The 27500-nt window shown below is 40.1% G+C and overlaps 1 protein-coding gene across 2 annotated transcripts in view; it reads left to right on the top strand.

Moving 5' to 3' along the window:
- Window positions 1-27500, top strand: part of LOC122800048 (slit homolog 3 protein-like) — a 2083326-nt gene that overhangs the window by 1745056 nt on the left and 310770 nt on the right. For both annotated transcript variants that reach the window (XM_044069531.1, XM_044069532.1), the window contains 2 exons: window positions 19119-19193; window positions 25234-25377. In XM_044069531.1, the coding sequence (XP_043925466.1) occupies window positions 19119-19193; window positions 25234-25377 (219 nt within the window). The remainder of the gene's footprint in view (window positions 1-19118; window positions 19194-25233; window positions 25378-27500) is intronic.

The following is a 27500-nucleotide window of genomic DNA, read 5'->3' as shown; positions in this document are numbered from 1 at the left end:
TTGAAAAATGATCTCAGATGGATAAAGAGCAAGCCAGATATGTGAATATGTGACAATACAGGATATGTTTTCCAGTTTATAGCTGCTAGAAGCTTGAAGGAATGTATAGTATACACAGAATTTTAAGAATTGTTTTGTGTGCATTATATTGTTCCCAAATTCTCCATGGTAATGTAGATCCCAGTTGTTAATAAGTTAATAGCACTGACTGCAGCAACATAATTTAATAAATGTAATATTCAGGAACTGCCTTTTGAACTCTTCATAAACTGCTGATTCATTTGATGTGTTTCTACCTGATAAATGTTTAGTTTTTATTTTAGAATGACTCAAGTTACTTAAATAGACCCATGCCAGTTTATTCTGTCTTTACTTGTTATGGATAATGCATGTTTCTTTTCTCTGATGTTGGTAACTCATGATCTACTGATATGAAGTCATATGACAAACCAGCAGATTTACTTTTGCTGTTAATGTGTATAGCTGTAAAGTACAGTGTTTGACTTTCATAAATGTATTTCCTCTGTTTTCTTTCTGTAATGCTGATAGCATTCATTCTCGGCCACCATTGCTTTTATTTTATTTTTTACAGTGTTACTTACATACATAACTATTTTTATGAACTGTGGTTTGCGGTTCCATTTCTGTTTGTTCCTTGCATTTATTTGTGTTATATTTGGATATCACAGTTAGATTTACAATTCAGAGCTTGCTCTACCACTTTATTTTATAACCTTATGTGGGCCTTAGCCCATGAAGTGGCCGCATTGAGGAAGCTTCATGCTAATGCAGCAGTCCAGGGGAATGGCTAATGCTGATTTGCTGTGTTATCTCCCCTAAATGTCCACTGTTAAATATTAACCTAGCAGAGCAATTCTCTTGTATTATTTTTTACTCTAGGTGAAAAAATAAACATATCATCTGATGATGTTCACACATTCACTCCTATTGGTGTAGTCATGGTACAGCCTTATTACATTATACATTATTATAATTATTATACATTGTTATTATTATTATACATTGCAGCCATAGCTAGGTGTGTGTGTGTGTGTGTGTGTGTGTGTGTGTGTGTGTGTGTGTGTGTGTGTGTGTGTGTGTGTGTGTGTGTGTGTGTGTGTGTGTGTGTGTGTGTGTGTGTGTATGTGTGCCTGTGTATATAAATGTATATGTATGTGCATGTGTGTCTATGTCTACCTGGATGGTCATACTCTGGGAGTTACGTAGATAATACTGACTCTATGTATGTGTGTGTTATACGAGTGTGTGGATGAGTGTTTCCATGACTATGAGTGAGGGGCTTCTTTGTGGATAATTAGATGTGTGTGTGTGTGTGTGTGTGTGTGTGTGTGTGTGTGTGTGTGTGTGTGTGTGTGTGTGTGTTTGTATAAATACTTGTGAATGTGTGCATATATTTGTGTGTATATATTTGTACAGTGGTGCCTATGCTGTACTGATGCAGGGGCTAGTAGGGAGAATACTAGCACAGTCAGGGCTGTTAACACAAGCTTTGATACAGAGACATTTACTGAACCAGTGATTAAGTATTTTTCTGTGTGGTTGTTTCTTTACCAAGTTTCTGAATCACAGATTCTCTCATCACATTAACTGACCAACCTACACTGGTTAGTTTGCTTAGGTGGAGCGGATCTCTCTGATTCCTAGTCATAGTGAGTTGGTATATAATGCACTTTGCAGCCAGATTCTAGTGGAAATTACTATGGATGGTTATGGGAAAACCAGGATATATCAAGATTTGTCCACCAATCAAGTATTTTCTTGTAATGTATAAAGAGTCAAAAGAGAGTATGACAAACTATGGAACTAATAATAATAATAAAAATACTAAATGTGTATGTTGCAAGGATAAAATTTTGTTTGTAAACTCAATTGATTTATTTTGCTTATGACCAAGACATTGATTTGGTGACAGTTGCCAAATTGATGGTACCTGTACCAAATCTACATGGATGGCCAGTCTTACACAATTGATTATAGATCACGTCGCTTTTTTATTATTGTTATTATTATTATTATTATTATTATTAAGAAAAAAGAAACCAGGAGACTTTTAACATTTAGGAGAGATGGGACAGAGAAAATACAAGGATAATGAGGTGCATTTCTTTAGTTTTGCAGTACGTACTTGATTATATTTTACTTTTCTTTGTACCATCTCCCTCATTTGTTTGAGGTCTTCAGTTTTGTAAATTTATTTAAAAAAAGGAAAGGAAAGTAAAATTTTATGGGATATACTCATGGGAAAAAGTCCGGGTGACTGGACCCTTTTCCATTGGTATATTCTCAGATTTATAATGGGCACACTGTTTCGGCTGATCAATCAGCGTCCTCCTTTGTGAATATTCCTGGCCAGCCATTGTAGAATAAAAATGTTAGCACTTTCATTCCAACAATTTAGAACTTCTTCAGACAGATGCTACTGAACTTTGTTGATTGAATCAGACTTATTGAGGTTATGGAAGATGGATTTTTAGCAGCTCTTGTAGTGTCTGTTTTTACATCTGTTCCTAATGGGGAGGGAAAGCAATTGGTAAGACATTTTAAGCTTAGTTGGGTAGTACCTTTGACATTAATTCAGTGCTTAAAAGTATTGTTTGTGTTTGGTGATGAAGTGTTTCAACAAGTTAAGGGAGTGTCCATAGGTGCACGGGATGCCCCTTATATCTTCTAATTTTGCTGTGGGAGCTTGGGAAATGGAAATGATATTGTCATAAGAATATAAAGCAAACATTTTTTATTACTGAAGACATATTGACATGTTTTATTATGAGCATCCTCTGAAGCAGATTTAGATGTATTCAGTCATACTTTTGGCAAATTTAGGCCAAAAGAGTCAAAGGACTATAGGAGCAGGCTATTAACAGGTCATAGCTTTAATACTCTGCAATAACTGCAAACACCATTGCATGCTGACAGATGAGAGATGGGAGATCCAACGTATCCCATATTTGTATTAGGAGTTATTTAATAATTGCCATCTCTGGTTTCTAGCATTATATAATAATGTACTCACTTTAACTCAAAATGGAATTTGCCGTAAGTATTTATATTAGATGTATAAAAGGTGAGTGTGTGTGCTATAAGAATTACAAAAAAGCAGCAAAGAAGGCAGGTAGAATATTAGGATGCAGAGAAAGAAATATTAGCAGTAGAAATAAAAAGGCATTATTCCTCTGTTTTGATAATGGATAGACCTCAATCTAGATCACTTATGAGACAAGGATTAAATAAGTGAGAAAAGTAGAGTACATATATTTTATTGGGGGACTATATTTTTATTTATTTATTTTACATTTGTTGACCGGGATAGTCCGACTGGATGCATGCCCCTTTTCATTGGAGGCCTTGGGAGAAAAGCTCCAAAGGAAGTAATACAGAGATAGAAACTTGTATAGAACACACTAAAGTACATTAAATAACAGTCAAATTGCCACACAGAGTATAGGTTAGCTGTAATAGCATGCTTTACATCTGGAAAGCTAGTTTACAACACAGTAGAATTAAATTGACAATTAATTGCAGCAACAATTGTTAATATGATACAGGTGTACCAGTGTTACCAAGTATTTAATCAGGCCTGGCACAGGGGCAAAGCCAATGAGTCATGAAGTACTGCTTGAGGGCTTTCTTAAATTTAGAAAGGGTAGTGTTTATTGTAATGTCTGGAGGTAATGAGTTCCAAGCTTTGCCTACAGAGTTGGCAAACGTGGGTTTCCTGGCTAAGTTGTTAGCTATAGTGGTTTGCACTACAATTCTATTGGATGATCTAAGTGATCTTTGGTTGGTGTGAGTACTGATGATATTTCTTAAAGCAGGGGTATTATTAGGTTGGTTAAGAATTTTGAAAGCCACAATAAGTTGGTTGTACTGAATCTGCCTTGATAGCTCTAGCCAGCCTAGATTTGTTAGGTTTATACAGTGATGTGTTCTGTAGGGCAGCCCAGTGGCAAATCTAGCTATGGTATTATAGCAGGCATAGAGTCTGTTGAGTTCCATTTTGTTTAAGTTGGCAAGTATAGGGGAGGCATAAAAGAGGGTGGAGAGCAGATGGGAGCGGGCAGTAGCCGTCCTAGCTGGTGGGGTTAGGAATGATTTTATTCTCTATAGTGAGCCCAGTTTTTTATTAATGTTTTTTATTGCTTTATTTACATGGGCATCAAATTTAAGATTGTTGTCTACAATTACCCCAAGTAGTTTCATGTGGACATCTGGGGAGATTATAGTGCCGTTTTTAGAGGTAATGGAGAAGGATATCACCGGGGATTTTTGCGTGGGAGAGACAAAATAGCATTTTAGTTTTATTGGGGTTTAGAAGAAGACATCGGTCAGCAAGCCAATTTTCAACTAGGTTGAAAGTTGACTGAGTACTTGCCTGTAGTTCATCCTGGGTGGTACCAGTGCAGATCAACATAGAGTCGTCTGCATACTGTATGCAGTTGGCCTTTGGGATGACAGCGTCGAGATCATTGATAAATATGGAGAATAGCAGTGGACCCAGGGTCGACCCCTGGGGGACACCTAGGGTGTTGGGAAGGAGGTTAGATAGATTATTTTGTCATAGTACTGCTTGTTGTCTATTGTGTAAATAGGATTGGAACCATTGAAGGGAGTAGTGACCTCGGGACATATTGGTCAGAGTGTGGATTTTTGCAGCTGGTGGTTAACCATATTGAACGCTTTGGAATGATCCAAGAATAGAGCTAAGGAGAACTTGTTATTGTTTCTGTTATGATAAATATCATTGGTGAAGGAGAAAAGGGCTGTGGTAGTGCTATGATGTGGTCTAAAGCCGTGCTGAGATTTAGTCAGTAGATTGTTCTGGGTTAGGAAGTGTAGAAGTTATTTGTGGACACATTTTTCCAGGATCTTAGCCAGTGGTGACAAGATGGCTATGGGTCTATAGTTAGATAAATCGGTAGAGCAGCCACCTTTATGGAGAGGTATAACACAAGATATTTTCCATGTGGAGGGGACTTTGGCTTCAGCTATGGACCGATTGATTAGGATGCAGATGGGGAATGCTATACTATCTGCGGCTTTTTGTAAATATTCAGCAGAGAGAAGGTCAGTGGCTAGGGTGGTCGGTTTTAGTTTTTTGATTAGATTCCAAATGAAAGAGGTGGAGACAGGTTAGAAGCTAAAGGAGGGCTGGGTATTGGGATTGATGTCCTGAGTGCTAGTGGAGTTCAAAGGAAACTGGCTAGCTAGGGCTTGGATAGTTACCGTAAAGAAACTATTAAAGGTGTTAGCAACATCCTGTGGCAAACTATCGGTTGACGCTGATGGAAGTGGAGTGATGGTTTGACCTGAGTGTAGTAGTTTGTTTATACCTGCCCAGAATCTTTGAGGATTATTTTGGTTTCTTTTCTGGAGATTTATGTAATAGTTTCTTTTATCCAGTAAGATGGATTTTTTAGTCTAGTTTCTTATTTGCCGAAATTTGATTTGATCTATAGGGGGGTTTGTGGCATGGCAGGTAACCCACACTTTATTCCTGATTGTGATTTTTGATTTAGTGTCTTTAGAGAGCCATGGGGCAACTTTAGTTTTAATCCTAGTGGAGCGAGCAGGCGCATGAGAATCTAGGATGGATAGGAATTTATTGTTAAAGTAGGCCACAGCATCATCAAGGGCAGGTATTTTAGGGTGGACCAGTTGCATGATTTGAGTTTGTCCTGAAATATTCTGATGTTGAAGTTTTTATTATTGCGTATGGTTCTGTAGTTGGGCTGATGAGAGTTGTGGGTTTTGTGTTTACAAACAAAAGTGAGAAAATGATCACTGAGGCTATCAGGGATGGTCCCTGATGAATACATTTGGGGCGGCTGTTGATAAGTATCCAATCTAGTATACTGTCTTTTTGGTTACGTTTGCCTAATCTGGTTGGGGTGGATATGACCTGTGTAAACCCATACAGATTTACATGGGTGGTGGGAGACTGTGAGGAGCAGGTGTTCCAGTCTATGTTAAAATCTCCGAGAACTATGGTTTCTTGAGGGTAGTTGTCAGTTTACCAGTGGAGGGTATCCTCTAGTGTGTTAACATTATTTCCTGCGGGAATGTACAGACAAACAATGTTTATGTTTTTATTTTTGTTTATATGTAACTTGGTAAAGAGTATTTCAGCTGTATTGATCTGGGGTGGTTGAATAGGATCTAACGTAACATTTAAGGTGGACTTGAAGAGGACAGCAACACCCCCCCCCTTTTCTAGTTGTATGGTCATACCTAAGTATATTGTACACTGGTGGTAGGATTTTATTATCGGAGGTTCCAGGTTTCAGCCAGGTATCAGTTAGACGCAGGATATCAGGGGATTGAATTTGTAGGAGGGCATGTAGATTATGTACCTTATTATTTATGCTCCTAATATTTAGGTGACAAACGAGGAGGGAGTTGGGGGACCTTGTGATAGAAGGTGGATTGGTAGGGTTATAATAGTGAGAGGTTGAGCTATCTGGGGCAGCAGGACTGGGGTTTGGGTTGATATCACCATCCATAGTAAGATCATTGTGAGGGTTTATGATTAGTTTCAGGAATTTGTGTATGAGTCTTTGGTAATGCTTATATTTTGAACTAATGTATGTAGGTTGGATAGGTTGCTGTATTATTGTGGAGACCGAGTTGGGTATGGGAGTTCCTATTGGGTGGGCTGTTATATTTGACCAGTCTGGGGAAGTTTGATATTTTGGGTAGTGATAACCAAGGTATGGCCGATTTTTATGAATGGAGAAGGAGATATGTAATTAATAGAAGGGTTAACAAAGAGAGTAGAAACATTATTTTGCATGGTGACATTGTTGCTGCTTAGGAACTGTATTAAGTGTAGTGTCCTCAGTATAGTATGGATGGTAGGCCAGAAACTAGGAGTAGGGGTGATGGGCTGGGTTAAATTGAGCAGTGGAGTGCAGATTGGATCAGATAGGTTATATGGAGGAAATGATAGATAATAGAGGTGGGTGGATACCAAAGAGAGCTGGAATCCTGATTCAGTCAGATTAGAGGGGGTGTGTTTTGTGGCTATAAAGCTAGACATAGTGGGGGTGGGAAATGGGGGCAGGGAGGGGTGTGGAGCAAGCCCGAATGCAGCGAGCAGAGCAGGGCCAAAACAGATTCAAGGATATTTGAACCTGCAGCTATATGCTTGGTGTATATTTTTAGGTAAGGCTTTTTTTGTTTGAATTAGACTTTATATTAGTAAAATTAAACAGTTTCAGGTGGTAAGGGGATAGAGTACACTTTTTATAGCTTCCAATTTTTGTTGGAATATAGTGAATAAATTCTTAAAACCTTCAGTTTCTTAGTAGTAGGGAGAACTTCAGTTTGTCCAAATTGGTTTAGTTTTTTAGGGGGTTAGTTAGGTATAGTGGGGTAAATGGGCTAACTAATAACTAAATGTGCTATAGACCCAGGCAAGCCACTGTGACATTCATAGAGAGAATTAGGATGTATTAACCTTGGCAGGACGTTAGTTCATGGGGCAGCTCAAGCCAGCTATACTGTGTTTTTAATTCAGCTTTACTGCATCCTTCTTAATTGCAGGACTGCTTTTGGAGGGGATGATTCCTTGGCAGGACGTTAGTTCATGGGGCAGCTCAAGGCAGCTATACTGTGTTTTAAATTCAGCTTTGAAGCATCCTTCTGAATTGCAGGACTGCTTTTGGAGGGGATGATTCTTTGGCAGAACGTTAGTTCATGGGGCAGGTCAAGGCAGCTGTACTGTGTTATAAATTCAGCTTTGCAGCGTCCTTTTGAATTGCAGGACTGCTTTTGGATGGGATGATTCCACAAGGGTCAGGGCCGCTGTCTGGGTCTAGGAACACTAGTTGATTTAAGTTGAGTTAAGCAGCAGGAAGCCATAATGGTGGCTGCTTTTCATTGATGATCGTATCATGAAGACAGTAAAGTTGAATGCAGTCATGAGGAAAGGAAGTAGAGGATAGGAGGTAATAAACATTTTAAGCACCTCAGTAGTCATCTGAGTCTCATTGGGTACCACCTTTAAAACAGTGTATGTAGGGGAATGAATGGGAAAAAAGAAAAATATGATGAAGAAAAAAATCTCTCTTAATTGACCCATTTCCTAAGGACAGTTATTTCCCGTATACCATAACCATAAACAAATACAACTTTAAGGTCTATGAATGTTTGCACTTGATCTTCAGCTTGATGTTTCACTGTCATTTCAATACCAAATTTTATTGGGAATGCAGTCCTCATACTGTTTTGTAGAAATATTTTATTACAGTTCTAACTTATTAAAATTCCATAGGATGAGCAATTTTGCCTTTAGAACAAAACAATCTTCTTCAAATCATAATGATTCAGCAATTTAAAATAAGAAACAGTAGACTTTACAAGGTTTTGTGAGGAGGGAAGCATCCCATAGCTAGCTGGTTATGGGGATGCATTTTTAATATTTACTATAATCTCCAAGTGTAGGCTTGCCCATTGGTCCTGCTTGAATTTCCCCTAAGGCAAAGGGGAATTTTGATGGGGCTTTTACATTTTGAATTTGGCAATAACTGCTGGCAGTGGTGTGTACAAACATGGGTAATGATATGCATTATAGTAATGAGGAATGTAACCTGTCCATATGGGGAAATTAGTGAATGATGTAAATATGAGATATCTGATGTCATAAAGGTGAGGTTTATTGTCAGTCCAGGGAGTCTGGTAATTTAGATTGGTGCAGATTTACGAGTAACTGTTGGATTTGTGCCTGCTTCCTATTGTTATTTATAACAAGCTTTTAGCTATTTTGAAAAAAATAAAATAAAAAAGAGAACAAGAAGAAACTAATGGACATCTGCCACTGGAACCCCTATTTTTAAACACTTTTGCTCTTATTAAAAGTTTTATTTTCCTCAGACCTCTTCCAGTGGTTTTAGATTTTGGTTTTCTGTTTTCTAATTTTCAGATCTCTCAGACTTTCACATTGTATGTATTTAAATTATTTCTGAAGGTCTAACACTTTATTACTATGTTATCTTTTTTGTCATGGTGGGGGTTAAAGGGTAATATTTTGGATCCTCAGAGAGTATTTCCCTCCCTAGTAATCCCCATTCTTTCAAATATTAAAAAAAAACATGACTAAGCAGATTCCCCTCACTGTATTATTTCCATCTCATATTGTGGCTGAAAAAATCTTAAAATAGTCCCTTTAGGAATTTGTTTCCCTTACTCCTGCTTCATTTTATCTATTGCCTCCGAAAGTCTTTTGCCAAAGAAACATACAGCAAGATACCACTAGCTATTTATGTTTCATAATTTCACACAAACACTGATGTGATGAAGCTATTCAGGCACACAATTCACAACTCTCTGACTTTTTCCTGTTATACAAAGCTGCATTCTTCCCATTAGCTTTTCATGCCTGGAAATATAGCATTTTGGCTGACTCAGGGAAGGAAGACAGGGCATGACACAAAGTTAGCAAATAACACTATTTTTAAAAAGGCCATGTCATCTCAGTTATTTCTTTATCCTTTTCTTAAAAACATTTCATCCCAAAAGGATATGCAGGGAATAAATATGTAAGAGTCACTGCAAAGCAGTCACTGACATTTGTACTGGGGAATCTCAAACATGCCAGCATTTCTCACTGTTTCCAGTCTAGGTGGATGGGACTGTGATCTCACAATAGACATACTAGGGCATTATAATCTCATCAGCTCTGCTATCAGGTTCCAAGAAAACACAATAACATCAACATGTAGGCCTATGTAACTGCAAACAGGAATAGGGAAAAAGAAATAAAATTAGTCATAAGTCATTGTTATGCTGCTAGTAGGTTTGGAATGTATAGAACTTCAGAGCAAGATGAAAAATAATTAGAAGTTATGTACTCACCATAACGTTCCATCTGAGTAGGTGGTTCATTTGTCTGCAACCTGCGGGTTATGGATCCGATATCAGATCCGAGCCGGCAACTTGTTTCAAGCTAATGGATCCGAGCTCCTAGCTCCTCCCTTCACCCATAATCCCCTGCTAACCCTCCATGAACTCAGATCGAGTTTGTCTCTCCATATTTATCCAACAAAGAATATCTAAAAACTAATAGATCCAAAGAAGGTCAGGGGGAAGGAGGGGGGATGGTTGCAGACAAATGAACTACCTACTCAGATGGAACATTATGGTGAGTACATAACTTCTAAATCTGAAGTAGGATTGTTCATTTGTCAGCAACCTGTGGGACAGAGTCCCCAGCTACCTGCACCCTGGGTGGCCATCATGGAAGGATATTACGAAGCACCGCAGGGCCAAAGGATGCTCTCCCTCTAGAAAGCAGGTCTAGCTTGTAGTGATTGATAAAGGTATGAGATGAAGCCCAAGTGGCTGCAGAACAAATATCATCCAAAGGAACTCTAGGCTTGAAAGCCACAGAAGTAGAAATGGAGCGAGTGGAATGAGCACGAACTCCTTCTGGTGCGGGTCTACCCGAGGCTTGATGAGCTAGTAGGATACATTGGGAAATCCAGCGAGATAAAGATACTTTAGAGATAGCTTTCCCCAAGTTAAATTTGGCAAAGGAAACGAACAGCTGGTCGGATTGTCTATGGCCAGCCGTCCTATGAGTATAAAAGCGAAGCTGCCTATGAACATCCAATGAGTGCAGCTTGTATTCACCCTTATTTTGATATTTAGGGAAGAAAAACGGTAAATTCATGGATTGGTTTATGTTGGTTTCTGATGCTATCTTGGGAAGAAAGGAGGGATTGATCCTGAGGTACACTCTATCAGGGTGAAAAATCAGGTATGGAGGCTTTACAGAAAGAGCCTGAAGTTCTGACACTCTTTTCGCTGAAGTAATGGCTACAAGGAATGCTGTTTTCCATGACAAGAATTTGAGATCCACTGAAGCAGCGGGTTCAAAGGGTGGAGCAGTCAAGGCTTGAAGAACTAAAGTAAGATCCCATGGGGGTATGGCTTCTTTTACAGGAGGTCTAAGTAAAAAGGTACCCTTGAGAAAGGTTTTACACAATTTGGCTGACATCAAGGGCCCTGAATCATGTCCCACATGATAATGAGAAATGGCTGCCAATTGCACTTTGACAGTTGAACAGCTAGCGCCTTCTTGAAAGAGTTCAGTTAGGAAATCTAAAATGGATGGAAGAGGAGCCGTAAAGGGATCTAGATCATGGCGCTCCACCCAGATGGAAAAACATTTCCACTTGCTGTGATACACTTTCCTGGTGGAGGGCTTATGTGCTGCCATGAGGATGGCGTTGACTGGTGAAGAGATACCGGGAGTCCTAACTAGGAGTGGAACTGGAGCAACCAAGCTGTCAGTTTCAGATTGTCCAGGTTTGGAGTTGGCAAGTCCAATGGATGGGAGATGAGATCCGGAATGGGATCTAGAATCCAAGGGTGATTCACAAGGTGAGACCACAGGTAAGGGAACCAAATTTGTCGAGGCCAGAATGGGGCAATGAGAATCATCTTGCTCCCCAACCGCGAGGCTTTCTGTAAGAGTTGTATCATCATTGGAAGAGGAGGATAGGCATAAAGTAGACCGAGTGGCCAAGCATGCACCAGAGCGTCTCTTGGAGATTCCCCTGGTGGGGGGATTATAGCGAAGAAATTGTCGCATTTGGCGTTTGAGGGAGATGCAAAAAGATCGCAGCAGGGTTGGCCCCATGTTGCGAATATCTGCTTCGCTACTAGAGGATTGAGAGATCACTCGTAAGGGGTAAGAAGGGTGCGGCTGAGCTTGTCCGCTAGGATGTTGGTCCTCCCCGGAATGTGCGTTGCAATCAGAAAGCGGTTGGTGGAGATCACCCATTCCCACACTCTCATGGCTTCGCGGCAAAGAGGATAAGATCTGGTTCCCCCCTGTTTGTTGATATACCAGACCACTGACATGTTGTCCGAGTGAATTGCAATTGTTCCTGCAGGGAGGAAGCTCTGAAGTGCTTGCAACGCCAACAGCACCGCTCTCATCTCCAGAACATTGATATGCAGGGAGGTCTCTGTATCGTTCCACGTGCCTTGAACTGTCCTGCCTGAGTAATGCCCCCCCCCACCCGAGGCGGGAAGCGTCCGTGGTCACAGTGGCGATAGGGGGAGAGGTGCAGAAGGGACGGCCCTATGGAAGTTCGATGCTTGGAGCCACCATAGTAGCGCCATTCTGCAAGCCTTGCTAATAGCAATGGGATGGTGGAGAGGAAGGGATAGGAAGGACCATTGCACTAGCAGAGTCCATTGCAGGACTCGCATGTTCAAACGGGCGCATGGAAGGAGTGTAATCGCTGCTGCCATGGAGCCTAGTGCCCTCAAGATCAATTCCGCTGGTGAAGCCTCTAAATGAAGGATAGCCCGCACATGAAGTTGTAGATTTCTGATTCTCTCGGCAGTTAGGAAGGCTTGCAAATCTCTGGTGTTTATTCTGGCGCCTATGAATTCTATGATCTGTGTTGGAGCCAGTAGAGATTTGCCGACATTGATAGTAATGCCTAGTTGTGGGGCTAGATGGAGAAAGAAGTCTCTGGCCGAGCAAAGTAGATGCCTTGTTGGTGCAGTCAGGAGCCAGTCATCCAGGTACGGGAAGACCTAAATTCCCTGGAGTCTCAGGTGGGCCGCAGTCACTGCTAACACTTTGGTGAACACCCTGGGGGCTGTGGTGAGATCAAAGGGAAGGACCCTGCACTGGTAGTGACTGGCTCCCAGCCGGAAGCGAAGGAACTTCCTGGATCATTTGTCCATTAAGATGTGGTAATACGCATCCTTGAGGTCTATAGAGCACATTCAATCGTTCTCCCTCAAAAGGCGGAGGATAGATTGAAGAGTGACCATTCGGAATTTTTCCTTGGTTACTGACAGTTTCAAGCGGGAAAGGTCTAGGATGGGTCTCAGGTCCCCCGTCTTTTTTGGCACCAAAAAGAACCTGGAGTAGAACCCTGATCCGAGCTGGTCTTGGGGTCGGGCTGGATGGCTCTTTTTCTTAGCAGCTGCTGTATTTATGTGGCTGCGGCCTCCCTGTGATCGGGTGGTACATCGGGGAGGTTCTTGGATTGGGTGACATGGAGAATTGGTATTTTGTACCCTCTGGATATGAGGTGAAGCACCCAGCGGTCTGTTGTGATGGACTCCCATGCCGCTAGATGTTTCGAAAAATGCCCCCCGAGTGCCTCCAGAGTGGAGCAGCCAGGCAACCCCTCAGGGCTGCTGTGCAGGCCGCTCAGAGAAAGGTTCTCTGGACCTGAAATTTCTCAGAGCCCCTCTGCCCCTGGGGCGACATCCTCCCTGTCCACCTCTGCCACGGTAGGACTGGTTGTCCGGAGCTGGTTGGGAATGTTGTGATTTCCGGAACCACATCTTCTTCTGACCCTTTTGGTTCCTTGAAAAGGACCACTGGGGAGCAGAGAAGCGGACTCCGACAGCAGACAACGTCTTCCTGTCCTTCTCACTCTGGACAAGCATTTTGCGAACTGTTTTGCCAAAAAGGGCAGAACCATCAAAGGGGGTTTTCGCGAAGGACGCTTTAAAGGGCTCCGTAAAGTCGCAATGACAGAGCCAGGCCTGATGTCTCATGACTAGGCCTGCTCCACTGGCCCTAGAAGCTCCCTCTGTGGCGTGGGACAACAGCCGTATAGAGGTGTTTGAAATAGATCTCAGAGTGGCCATTCGGGTGGAGTACAAATGTTTAGCCTCCTCCGACATGGACTCCGGGGGGGGGGATGCAGCGTATTCTTTGATAAGGTCCTCCTGCATCCTGATGACATGTGCCATATAGTTCAGAGACCTTACTGAGAAGGTTGCTGAACTAAAGACTCGCTTCCCTAAGCGATCCATCAAATGGGACTCTTTGCTCGGTGGATGGACTGAGGGACTCTCTTGAGCCAATTCCCTCTTTGTGGCTGCCGCCGTCAACATGGCATCTACAGGGGGGCCCTTACTCCAATGTGACCAGTCTGAGGGGGGGCTAAGAATCCTATCCGGTCGCTTTGGTATTGGCTCCACGGTGTCCGGATCCTTCCATGCCCTGGTGGTAATAAGGTCCACCAGGGGATCGGCTGGAGGGGACACCCAGGAGGTAGACGGGCCTGCGTCGAATGCCTCCAGAAACACGGACTCGTCAGATTCTCAGCATCTCCATGATGTCTCCAAAGGAGACATCCTCAGGGGGTGATCTTGGGGAGCCTTCCCCTTCCTCCAAGTCCGTGTCCTTGGTTAAGGACTCAGGGGAGTCCACGTGCCTCCTTTTGCACTTATGCTTGCGGGGAGCTTCCTCGGGGGGACTGTCCGAGGAGGCCTCGCCAGCAACATCTTGTTCCAATGGAACTGTCTGTGACATAGAAGCAGGCTGTCCCTTTGGCCGGGTGATGGAAGCCTGTCCCAGCAGAGAGGGAGTTCAGGGAGGAGTCGATGCAAGGACCGGGGGTCCGGATGCTCTCAACAGAGCCCTCTCCACAACATCAAATGCCGAGGGTGAGCCACTCTCCAATGGATCCGAAAGTCGGCTCCCACTCGGATCCGATGAAGGGATCGGAACCGGCGCCGAGACCGTCGGATCCGAGGGACCAGTGTGCTCCGACCTGGATGGAGCCGAAGGTACACTGAATCCCCCGGATCCGAAGCTCGGACCACGGCTCCGAGAGGTCGGATCCGACAGACTCGAGGGTAGGGTTGGATCCGAAGTACCAAGTACTGTCGGCGCCGACCCACCCCTGGCTCCAAGGTTGCTCAGCTCCGAGCGCTCCGAACCCAGGTAGCGGGTCGGAGAAGGAGCAGTTGGGTAGAAAAAAGGTGTCGAGCTCCCCCCCTGAGGGGGGGGGCAAGAGCACTCCCATCTGCAGCTGGGCCTGGATGAACCTTCGCATCATCCGATCCAAGTCTGCATCTGATAAGCTGAAAGTGGATCTCGAAGAGGCCGCCGAGGCAGGCCTGGAATGCCACCTCGATGACCTCGACGGAGATCGGGTCTCCTCCTCCTCGTGCCCTGGGGAGAAAGAAGGGGATCGGAGTCAAGGAGGAGGAGACCTAGAAGCAATGGAAGGAGAAGCCCGCTTAGCTGGCAGGGCCAAAACGGAGGTCTCGGCCCGCCGCTTGTGGTGCTTCTCCCTTCGTTTCTCCCTCCTGGCCTCCCTGTCCTCCGACACTTTAGCAGGAGTTTGAGTCCCAGTCGGAGGCAGGGGGGCAGGAGTGGCAACCACCACAGGCTGTGATGGAGCCACGGGAGTAGCAGAGGTAGCGGAGGCCGAAGCTGAATCCGGGGGTAGAAGTCCTGCCAGGACCAGCTTTGACCACCATTCTTTCAGTGCCCTGGGGTTGAACGTTGCACAGATAGTACAGCCCGAGGTGAGGTGTTCAACCCCAAGGCACCGAACGCACCGAGTGTGGCCATCAGCCAGAGAGAGCTTATGGCCACACTCGGTACATTTAGAAAATATGGCTTTTGGGGCCTCAGCCATGAAAAGAAAAGACAACTACACACACACACACACACAGGCCCCAAACGACACTCAACAAACACTCACACACTAGCGAACAGCGAAGGGAGGGTATTAATTAAAAATAGGGAACCTAACTCAGACACACTTTGCAAATATTAATTTAAACTAAAACAGAAATTCCTGATGAAAAAAGTTAACTTTTTTCACTTATCTGCGGAGCTCAAGAAAAGGATCCAGCCATCATAAGCGCGGCAAACTAGATCTGGGGTCATGGAGGGTTAGCAGGGGATTATGGGTGAAGGGAGGAGCTAGGAGCTCGGATCCATTAGCTTGAAACAAGTTGCCGGCTCGGATCCGATATCGTTTCCATAACCCGCAGGTTGCTGACAAATGAACAATCCTACTTCAGATGTATTTTTATATACCTACCCAAAGTAAACCTGTAAAGAAATTGGGTCCTAGAATATACTGTGGATGTTTTAGCAGTTTAATTTGATGTTAATTTAGCCCTTTCCTCACATAATCCATCCATCTCTTGACTAAACATCCTTGTTTCCTCTTGTCTTCTTCCTGTCTCTCCCATATCTTCTTCACCAAATTGCCTTCTGCCTTCCTACATATGTACCTGAACCGCTGCAATCTATTGTCTTTGATGGTCTGATATAATTGGAAAGTTATTCTTTTTTTCATTTTCTTTGTACACTGTATTGATTTGTTAAAATGCTGTTATGTGTATATATTCAAAAGGTGTGATACCCATTAGTGGCAGTTATGCAATTTATGTTTGTTAACAAAACCGGCATGCACATTACAAATCCAGTATTAAAAATATAAATAAATGTGGTAGTCATACCAAAATGAGTAGTGCTACTACTACGGACTACTGAACTTTTGTTTTTCTGTGTTTCACATTATTATCTTTCATGCCGCAGCTGACTGAATGTATCCAACTTATTATGGAAAAGCAGCAGCACTTAAAAATAAGAATGTGTAACAACTAAAAACAGCAGCTATTTTTCTGGGTTACAAATTCTTCACTTTAAATGATTTCACTGTCCACATATATTCAGCTTCTCTTTGGATAACAAAAGCATTTGAATACATTGAATAACATAAGTTTTGTTTTGGTTGCATTAAGGGCTAGATGGTTGTCTAGCATCCACTGTTCGGTGGAAGAGAAGACAGCTTGTGTTAGATTATTAAGAGTTGTGATGGAATGGGAGGAACAGATTATAGTAGAATCATTGGCATATTGGATGAGACTGGAGTGTGGAATGGCTTGGAAGAAATCATTTATGAATATGTTGAATAATAGGGGGCCTAAAATGGAACCTTGGGGGATGTCTATGGATGTATTAAGGAAGGGTGAGGTAGCTTTTTTCTATTTAACTGCTTGTTGCCCGTTTGTGAAATAGCTTGAGAACCATTGAGTAGAGGAAGGGGATAGGTTAAGTTCAGAGAGTTTGGTAAGAATAAGGTTGTTCGAAATAGTGTCAAATGCCTTAGAGCGGTCAAGGAAAAGAATGAATATGAAGTGGCCAGAGTTGTGGGCTTTGTTGATTGTTTCTATGAAAGAGAGGAGGGCAGTGGAGGTTCTATGACCTGGTCTAAAGCCATGTTGTGTGGGGGGTAAGAAGCTGATTATTGATGAGGTAGGGTAAGAGTTGTTGGTGTACACACTTTTCAAGTAGCTTAGAGATAGGGGATAGGATGGCAATAGGGCGAAAGTTTGAGATGTCATTATTATTGCCAACTTTATGGAGAGGAATAATAAAGGCCTTCTTCCAGAGCTGGGGGACCTGGGTTTCTGAGATAGACCGATTAATTAGTATGCTGATAGGGAGAGCAAAGGCTTCTGCAGCTACATTTAGAAAATAGAAGGGAATTTCATCAGGGGCATTGGAACCAGGTTTTAATTTTAGGAGAAGTTTTGTTATGGTGGATATAGAGATGGGATTGATAGAGAAGGGTGGAGGTTGGGGGGGCAATGGATGCTAGGGGAGGGAAGGGATAGGTGCACGCTGAGGAGAGGTTGTAGAGGTGTTGGTGAAGGATGATGTTAGCTTGCTAATGGACTCTATGAAGAAAGAGTTAAATTGGGTGGCTAAGTCCATGTCAGAGGCATCTGGGTTGGGGCAAGGGTTTTCCTTTTTTCCTGGGTTGAGGAGAGATGAGATTCCTTTCCAAAATAGTTTGGAATTGGTGGTGTAGTTGGTTTGGAGAGTAGAGAAATAGGCTTTTCCATCTGAGGTAATACATTTTTTGACTTTATTTCATAGTGTTTTATATTTGTTTAGGGTGATAGTGGTTTTATTTTTATGGTAATGTGTCCAGGCTTTGTCACGGATTCGCATAGTAACTAAGGTGTTTTTGGTTAACCAGGGTACAGGGTTACTTTTTACATGTTTTGATTTTAGAGGAGCAAAGGAGTTGAGCAGGTTTGTGAAAGAAGAGTTAAAGTAGAGCATTATCTAGGGGAAGAGTCTTTAATGGGTTCCAGTTTGTGCTTTTTAGTGCATTTGAGAAGGTTTCAGAATTGAAGTTCTTTAGGCATTGAGTGGAAATATAGGTGTGAGTTAGTTGTATGGAAGAGGGAGATGGTGGGCAAAAGTGGGGAAGTGGTCAGCTAGTGGGTGTGGGAGAATACCACCATCAGAGATATATTGAGGATGGGATACTAGAATCCAGTCTGTTGTACTTCCAGTAATGGAGTTCTTGGAAGGCCTGGTAGTGGAATTGATTAGTTGTGTAAAGTTATATAAGTTAATATTGAATGAGTTAGTGGGAGATTGTGGCCCAGTTTATGTTCATATCCCCCAGTATTATGACTTTGTGAGTAAAGTTGGTAGAGACCTATGAGAGAATATCTTCAAGGGATGAGATATTGTCTCCAGGGGGAATATAGAGGGAGAGAACAAATATGAGGGAAACATTTACTTGCCCAAATCATGGAATGTTTCAGATTTTAGAAGTCTAATTAGAAAAAAAAATTGTATACATATACCACTGTTTGAAGTTGCATTCTCTGTTGTTTTGCAGTGTTGAACAAGGTCTGTATTATGTTTTATGATATCTTGATTATGCTGACATCATGTTACAGTGTAACTTCAGCATTATGCTCTTTTTTGCTTACGTCAGTCTGTAAACTGACAGTTTGTTCTGCCTGCAGATCAATTTAAACTCTTTAATCCTTATTTAATTTTTACATAAGGTAGACCAAATGAAGGTGAGGTTGTGGTTTCTGGAACATTTCCCCTCTGACCTATGCAACTCAGCATTTCAAGGAGAAGAATAAATCAGAACTCAGTGGTCTGAGGTTGTGTGTTATATTCCATACGTCTCCCAAAACTGTGCTTAGATTATTCAGAAATTCTAAGAGTGGAAAATTACTACCCAGTGGTACAACTAATGAACTTCCTTTCAAGTACTTTAAGGGTATGAAAACAGTCACTCCTAGTGAGTTGTGATTTAATAAGTAAATGTGAAATTTGTATTTAGACATTCCTTTTACTACCAGAAGTTTTTCAGTGCATTTGTGAAGGCAATATCTGAGGCAATAGTGCTGATTTTTTTTACAAATGAGTGTGCTAAACATGTTACTTTTCTGAGCAAGTATAGTTTATGATTGCAATAAACTACTTTGACTACTTTGTGTCTGTTTGTAGTTTAAAAAAAATACTAATCATTATTTATTTTTAACAGACGATTAAATGATAATGAGATAATGGCACTGGACGTCTCTGGAATATTTAAAAAACTTCCTCATCTAAGGAAAATGTAAGTATTTAGTTATAACTTGAATGTGCAATGCTCAGCCATCTTATTGCTTGATTTGTTGTTTGCATTGTCTTTGTAACAAACTTCATTTTCAGAATTCAGGCAGTTAATAAACGTCCTACAAAGCAGTTGCCAGTGATGGCATCCCTGTGCTCTGCAAACTGCTTTGTCTTTCCAACTGAAGATCAGAAAATTCCTGTAACGTTTACTGAGCCAGACTGCTGTTTAGGGATTAAACGTGCCCTGCAGGTTTTCAAAGCCCCTTATGTAAGGTCGCATTGCCAGTCTCCACAGAATATATGGCAGAGAAGTACTATCTCATATATCTTCAGTTACCTCCTGCTGTGCTGTTTCTTCTGTTCATTGTTTTAGGCATCAGACTCTGCAGAGATTGAATCCCCGTTTTTAACCCATGCATTATTTGCAACATCTCATCCTCCTCCAAAGTGAGACACAGGCAATTGCTGCATTCAGAAAGAAATAAAGAGAAATTAAAAGGATGCCAGATGGTAGACTGATATCTAGCTTGGGTTCGCATTTTTGTTTTCATCAGCCTCTTGCTGTGGACTGTAAATCATGTCAGTCCTGAAGCCATTTAATGTTGCTGGCATGTTTTGCAGAACTCTTGTTTACATGTAAATTGGATTAACGTGTAGATCTCCTTTAATCAGGCCTAATTAATTTAAATAAAGGAGTGTCCAGTTCTTTAAACCAACATTCGGCACACAAATGAGAGCAAATGAATGCATTTATCTTAACCAGATCTTTTACCACGTATTGATGCAAGAACTATTGCTAACTGATTTAGGTGAATACATAAATCCCCACAACCATTCACAGTTGTGCTATGTTAACATTCTGACTCATTTAAAAAAAAGGAGTGACAGTTTTAAGGGAAAAAAGTATTTACACAGAATTCACAAGGAGCAGATGTTTGCCATTCTCACAATATGAAATGAAACAGGCTGCAAAACGAGTCATATCAGGCTTCAGAATCTATGACAAAGGTCATATTTTTAATGAAATGCAAATAGCAAGTTTAGGTTTTGCTTCTGAAAGATTTTGTCCTAATATAAGTTATTTGTAAACAGTACATTACCTTGTGTGCTGTACTGGCAGTAGAAACATTTACGAGTGTGAAAATTCTCATTATAGCCGAGTGCACCTCTAGTCGTTTCTGCAGTTACCACCTACCGCACCTCTAGACGTCAAATATTGCTTGTTCATACTTGCATTAATAATTCCAAAACCATGCCGCTTACAAGGTATCAGAATATTTTATCTTGAAGCATGCATGATGGCAGACACAGTTATATTGATATTTGACCTCTGTCAATGAGTATTTGTTAGAACTGTAGGATGATAACTTCAGTTTTTAAAAGCTCAAGCCACACCCACTAGGAATCAAAGGTACACACTCAAAATAGCTGTACTCGAGAGAATGAGTTAAACATCATATGGTGCAGTACTTGGCAGAGCTCATCTCACCCCAAATATTTGCCTTTCTAATATGTGGACTCATTTGTCAGTGTGTAAGTATTTAGTTTAATCCCTGAGCTTCATATTGTATTACCTTGTTGTATGATCAGAGGAGGAACACATTGAAACCTTACTGGCATATTGCTCATATTAGTAATTTGTATGCTTAGTGACTAGGAAGGCATGAAATTGGGTTGTCTGGTGAATTGAAGCTTGTATGGTGCCTATACTGAATCATCAGAATAATTTAACTTTGAGATTCAATGTATCAGAACAGATTATTATTCTTCGATGGTATGATGATCCCAAAAAAATAAAAAAATATACCACCACCGTACCCCTCACAGCAGTGAGTATAAATACACTAGTACCAAAATCATACAACGGTGGTGGAAAGTACAAATTCCTTTAGTCTGTTGTTACCTGATAATGCCGGAACAGTATCTCTGCCACACAATCATGTTGCAGTCAAAAGGAGCAACCTCCCCATGCCCTTAATGTACATTGTGATTTACCAAAGGGAGGTGCCATCAGTGCATTTTTCTTTGAGAAGCAAACATATATAAAGTAGATATTGTGATTATTTTTTGTTTAGTAATCTGCACATGCTATGACGTTGAAGTTGTCAGATGTTTTAATATTTTTCTGTGAACAGTGTTACTAGTCTTAAGCAAACTTGAAAATGATATTGCACAAAACAGTCACTAGGAAGTGACTATTGAGAGTATGTGTATAAAATATAAATCATTTTGATGAGGTACCCAAACATAAATGGACATGGATTGGCAATCATCTAGCATGACATACATTTACATTTGAACTCTTTTACAAAACACAGCAGTGAATACTTCCTCAAGTGCTGGTGCATGTGTGTCCTGGAGATTTGAAGTAGCAAAACAAAGAGTCTTAACTGAAAACATAAGTATTTGTTAGAAACAAAAGTTAAAGCTTAGTATCTTTTCTGGTTGCATCCTTAATATGTTTTTCACAAAGACTTGACCACTCATAGTGGTTCCATCAGATGGGTTCACTGTTTCACCATGGACCAAGTTGTAGCAGTGAAGTATAACTGGCAACACCATCACCCCTCTCCCTCCCAGTATGAAATTTAGGTAGATGACCTCAGTAATATCTCTGATACTGTGACTAAGAATAAGCTCTAATAGCGTTATGTGGCAGACGTCATCTAAGGGGAAATTTTTATTACTAAATATTCCCACAGTAAGAACAGGGTGTGTGAAACAGTGCAGTATTTGGGGAATGCCAGTACTAGATCTATATGATAATATCATTTACCTCCGAGAATCAGCCTTTTCTTTAGGGAAGGAGAAGCTTAAACTTGCACAGGAAAATGAACCAGTTCAGCACAGATGACAAAAATGACAATTTCAGCTCTATGGAGAAATCTGCAAAGTAAGTAAGTCAGAATCAAATATGGCCACCAAATTCTACAGTGAATTCTTCTGACCAGAATTGCAGTTATACTATTTGTGATGATTGGGAATTATGTTTGCCATTGTTGTGTAAAAGAGACAGAAGCCAGTCCATGTCTATGGTGCACTTAGGAATAAAATTAGCCCCTCATTTGAGGACTTCCTTAGTAGTTTCTTACTCTCAGTTAATACAGTGAGGAAAACACTAAATGCGGCTCTGTTGCCATGGCTGATGAGAGCTTTTGTTAATCACACACATCACTCTCTTCATTTCAGTGCACTGATGGAACCATTGTTAACAGTAGCTATTGTATGTTATATAAGTAGAGTCGACAGACAGTTACCCAATTGTACCTGTAAATAAGGAATTTGTATATGGCTGCTTGTTTTCTGAAAGCCCTATAAGCTGTAATATTGACATTTGTTTTGAGACCAAAGTCACAATTATTTTACGTGTCTTTTTTCTCTATGTTCAGCTATTGGACCAGTAAAGTGCCAATATCATGTAATCCCTCCCCTAATTTAGTATTACTTGAACTTGTTATCAGCTTAATGATATCTAATACATTCCAATGGAGCCAAACAACTTCAGATGATAAGCAAGGTGCTTCAATTTCAGCTTCATTGTAAACAAGAGGAAAAACTTCTTTGTGGAAATGGCAGTAGGGATTCTCTCAAGGCTCCCCAAGTGGGTGGGTGGTGGAAACGCTAAGCCAGGGAGAATTCCTAGTAGGATTAGTTGCAGGTGCTAAGAGAGAATGGTGGAAGCAGTATATCATTAGTTCTCCCACTGTGGCGCACTACATATAGTTATCTCTGTTTGCCAATTATATGTGAGTAAATGTATACTTTCAAGTCAAGAAAGAGACACAGAAACATTGATGAAAACAACAGTGGGCATGACTATGCATCATAGATTTCATCAATAGCAGATGACTACTGATTGGTACTATTATATATAATTTATGTTTTTTCAAAGAATGTAGATACAATGATATGTGTCAGAGTGTATAACTTTCCAGATTCTCCAAAGACAGAATGATAACTTAACAAAATCTAGGATGATTTCTTGAAGTATTAACTTGTGTGAATAAAGTCTAGATGATTACCAATTGAGCCACCATTGGTGAAACTTTCTTTCTGCTTACAAATAATAAAAAATAAATAAAAATAGAGATAAACAATTGAGGTCTAGATATTTGCGACCATTAAAACATAACGAAAGAGAAGGAAAGAAAGAAACAAAATACTTATTCAAATGCACATTTTGTTGTCTCTATCACATCTAAGTTGAACATGCAGATCACGATCACTAGAACAATCTGAATAGGAAATAAAGAGGTACATATTTGTTTTCAGACAGAAGTGAATCACATCCTTAAAAACGAGTAGGCTAGTAGATATATATCATTTCCTCTTGTTCTTAAACATGGCAGGATTCACTCAGATTCCTAACTAAACCCTCATTTAGCAAGTCTCTAGTCATTTTTTTACAATACCTCCTCTTTTAACAGTATTTATGTCTCATGCACATCTAAAACATTCTCCATTAATGCTGTAATAACTATAACAATCTGGCTTCTGCATTCTGTCAGGACATTGTCTGCAGTGGTTATATATGCATTAGCATATAGTATGAAATGTTATTTGCAGTCAAGCATGAATTAATATTTCCAGTTATTTAACTGCATTCTTTGAAATGGACACAGAATGTTATCTGTAACTGACTGCACTGAATGTTAAATGCAAGAAAATGGTTCATGCAGTGCTAGACAGTTGTAAAACTGAAATTACTGCAGATTGCACATAATCATAATGAAACTCCCAAAATACATTCAATAAAACTGGGCTTAAATAGAAAACAAATGTTGTTAAATCATCAAAGAAATATTATACTGGCATTTCTGCAAAGATATATCTCAAATCCATATCTGTTCTACTGTCCCTGTATGTATATATTTGAGTAACTATTTTGTGGTTTGACCTCTGGTACTGGGTCTCATCTAAAATTGGGCCTATGCCTAGTAAGACTAACCCACTAAACAAAATATTAATTAAATAATTAATACACTAGAAGGGTAAGCTAAAAGCATTGTCCAGGCACCCTTAATAGGATTACATTCAAAGAGATGTTCAGAACAATGTTTTTGTTGTTGGTTAAGACAGAAACTACTGTAACTGATTTAATAAGTTATTCATGTAACAATTTATGAGACTGCGGCCATATTATATGTTACTTTTGGTTGTTGCTCTAGTCTTTAGGTAACTCTCGTATATGAGTGTAGGTGAAGTAGCCATGTAAAGGGTACAGTTTTTCCTCACTCATATTCTGTAAATTTCTAAAAAGTATGTCAAAGTGGTGCTTTGTGTGAGCTGGCTGTAAATCTATTCCATATGCTAACAGTGGGATCTTGAATCAGGTTATAATGATGTAGTCAGCTTGGATAGACTATTAGTATCTTGTGCAGAATGGATGCATTCTTGTACGAGATGCACTTAAAGCAATGTTACCTCTGAGAAAAATTGAAGACTTGAAAGCAACAAGTCATTATACATTATCCTTTCCATATGCTGTTATAAATTCAGACCTATTTATTGCTGAATGTGGAATGCATAGATAAGAGACGGGTCCAAAATGGAATTACTTTGGCATGGAAGCACAACATTCAGTAGTTCTGAAGCCAGTTACGTAACAATTATTCTTTTAAATCTGCTTCATGAATTATTATTTATTTTGTTTATCTTTATATTTGCCTGACATATAGCAACAAAGTGAGCACAAGTACACTGGCTGATGAAACAAATAAGAATTCATGCATTCTGTACAAAAATGTCAAAAGTTTGTTTTAGCTAATAAGAATTGTGTTGTGTGACAAAGTTGATGTAAAGCATGAATTCTCTAAACATTTAAATGTAATGTAGTGTAATCTGAATCTACACACACACATTTATGTGTGTGTGTATGTGTGTCTTTGTATACATAGGATGAGAGTTGCAGCTTCAGTGTACTATGTACTTTTTTCTTAAGAGCATGGTTTTGTATTTTTCCTACACCGTAAATACCAATCATTTTAGTGTAGAAGGAGGGTGAAGCAATAATTCATATTGTTTCTTTTTTCTTCTTATAGAAATCTGAGTAATAACAAAATAAGAGACATTCGAGAAGGGATATTTGATGGAGCTGCAGGAGTTCAGGAGTTGATGCTGACCGGGAACAAGCTAGAGTCAGTAAACGGACGAATGTTCAGAGGACTCACAGGATTAAAATCATTGTACGTAAAAATGGTCTCAGATAAAAAGCATACAGTTGCTACACTGTGAAACCATGTCTAACTTGTTAATGATCTGCAGATGTCACACAGGCCAGTTGTAGGTTTGTCATTCAAGGCAATGAATCATTGTTCAAAAGAAATTCTGGTACTTGTGTATTATCGCAACCACATTTTTCACAGCAATAGTGGTTGGTTTCCGAGCCTGAAATATGTTCCTTAATTTTTTAAAATGTTACATGGTGTGTTTTCTTTAACAGTCCAGGCTGTTATCAATAAAATATAAAAATACATACTGTTGCTGTTGGTTTATGTACTGTACTGCCAGCATGTCTATTATTCCATCTCTGCCTGCTGAACGTTCCTTTTTTCCTGGGAGCAAATGCAGTCAAATAACGGTTATAATGAAATTTGCCCATCACAGCTGTGTCATTATTTAAGTGTGACTCGTACAAGACAGTATGTTGCTTAGTTTAAGAAACATGTATCTTGACACTCAGCATTCCTAGAAAAAAGACTGTTTTGAAGCAGTGCTAACTGTACTTGCTGAGAAATGCGCACCACATAGAAAGACAAACACATACAAAGAGCAATCAACATTTTTACAGCACTACTGAAATGAATAATCACTTAAGTACTTCATGGTTGTCTGAACATACCACACAAACAAACAAAATCAGTACTGCCATCTTATTCCTTGAAAAACGAAACCACAATCATCTGTCAACCTCATCCATGCTCACTTTTTAAAAGGATTACTTAGGGCAACTTATGCATTGCACTGGCTGTTTGCAAGTATGTGTACGCATTTCTATGAAAGTAGTAGTTCACCCAAACCATATTTTCTGTTTCTGTGTTTTCCTTCATTGAAGGATTCGTTCCTCACGGTCCAAGTATGCATTCATCACTCACACAGCATCTGTGACACTTCAAGCATGTGTCTGTTATGCATGCAAAAGGGGAAGATGCCTTTATCAAGATTTTGTGTTCTTGAAGGTAATCTCCACTTCTTAACCACCAGTAAGGAGGTGAAATAACACCTTACAATGTTTTATGTGGTCCTTTGTAGTCAACAAAGCGATTTTTGCAACTGCGAAAATGTGGTTGCGATAATACGTAAGTACTGAAATTCTAATGGTTACATCAAACTACCACATTGTGAGGCAATGATTTAACATGTAGTTTTTATTTATATTTTTTTTATTTTATTTAATTACTAATCGATAAACGTATTAAGCACAAGAATGTTTTCGCTGATGACCTAGCAGTGTTGTCTGATTACTTAACATGCTCAGACTAACACAGTATGCAAATAGAAGCTGAGAAAATCAAATCCTGGACAACAAGATATAGCTGTTTACCAACTCAAAGTCTTAAGCATTTGCTCCAGATATCCAAATAGGTTTTATTTATAATTTTTTAACCAGGCTAGACCACTAATCCATGTGGACCTTTCTCATACTCAGCCAGAGAATATTGTCTGGTTGAGCGAATTACTTAGAAACACGCAGGAGGCAAATGGAGGTGGAAGGACTCAAAGGCTGCACATTTAGGTTAAAGGACGCACTGTTTTAAGGCTTCAGAGCCTTAATCTTCTTCACTACATGCCTGATTAAGTTTATCTGTCTTACAATATAAAATAAATTCCACCTTACTGCAGTAAAATAATTGCAAATAGGTATTTTTTCAAAATTAACATTTTATGCATAGGGCACTACCCCCCTCTTTATAGGGAGGCTGTGCTTCTGGTAATATAATGTAATTTAATATAATATAATATAACAGAATATAATATAATAGCCTTTAATGTCAATAACACTAAGAGAGAACATAAATATGTTTTTATAGGTAAAAGTAGTTATTTGCCTGTCTCATTTCTTTAGTGAATTGAGGAAAGAACACCACTTTTGAAAGGCATTGCTTAAATTAACATAATCTAGGCACATATGTGTTACCACATGCACTGATAGCCATTCAGTTTTGTAGTGATTCTATCTCCTAAGTAACACAATCAGATAGATGAGAAAATGTGTTCTACGATTTTCTGTTTAAATAGTACAAGTTTTTCTTGCCTACAAAAATAGCTGAGGGTGCTGTAATAGGGTTGTCGTTTATTTATTTTTATT

The sequence above is a fragment of the Protopterus annectens genome, chromosome 4.part0 (assembly GCF_019279795.1).
Source record: "Protopterus annectens isolate FY-2018-M chromosome 4.part0, PAN1.0, whole genome shotgun sequence".
Classification (NCBI taxonomy): Eukaryota; Metazoa; Chordata; order Ceratodontiformes; family Protopteridae; genus Protopterus; species Protopterus annectens.
This window is presented reverse-complemented; position numbering and strand designations above follow the sequence as displayed.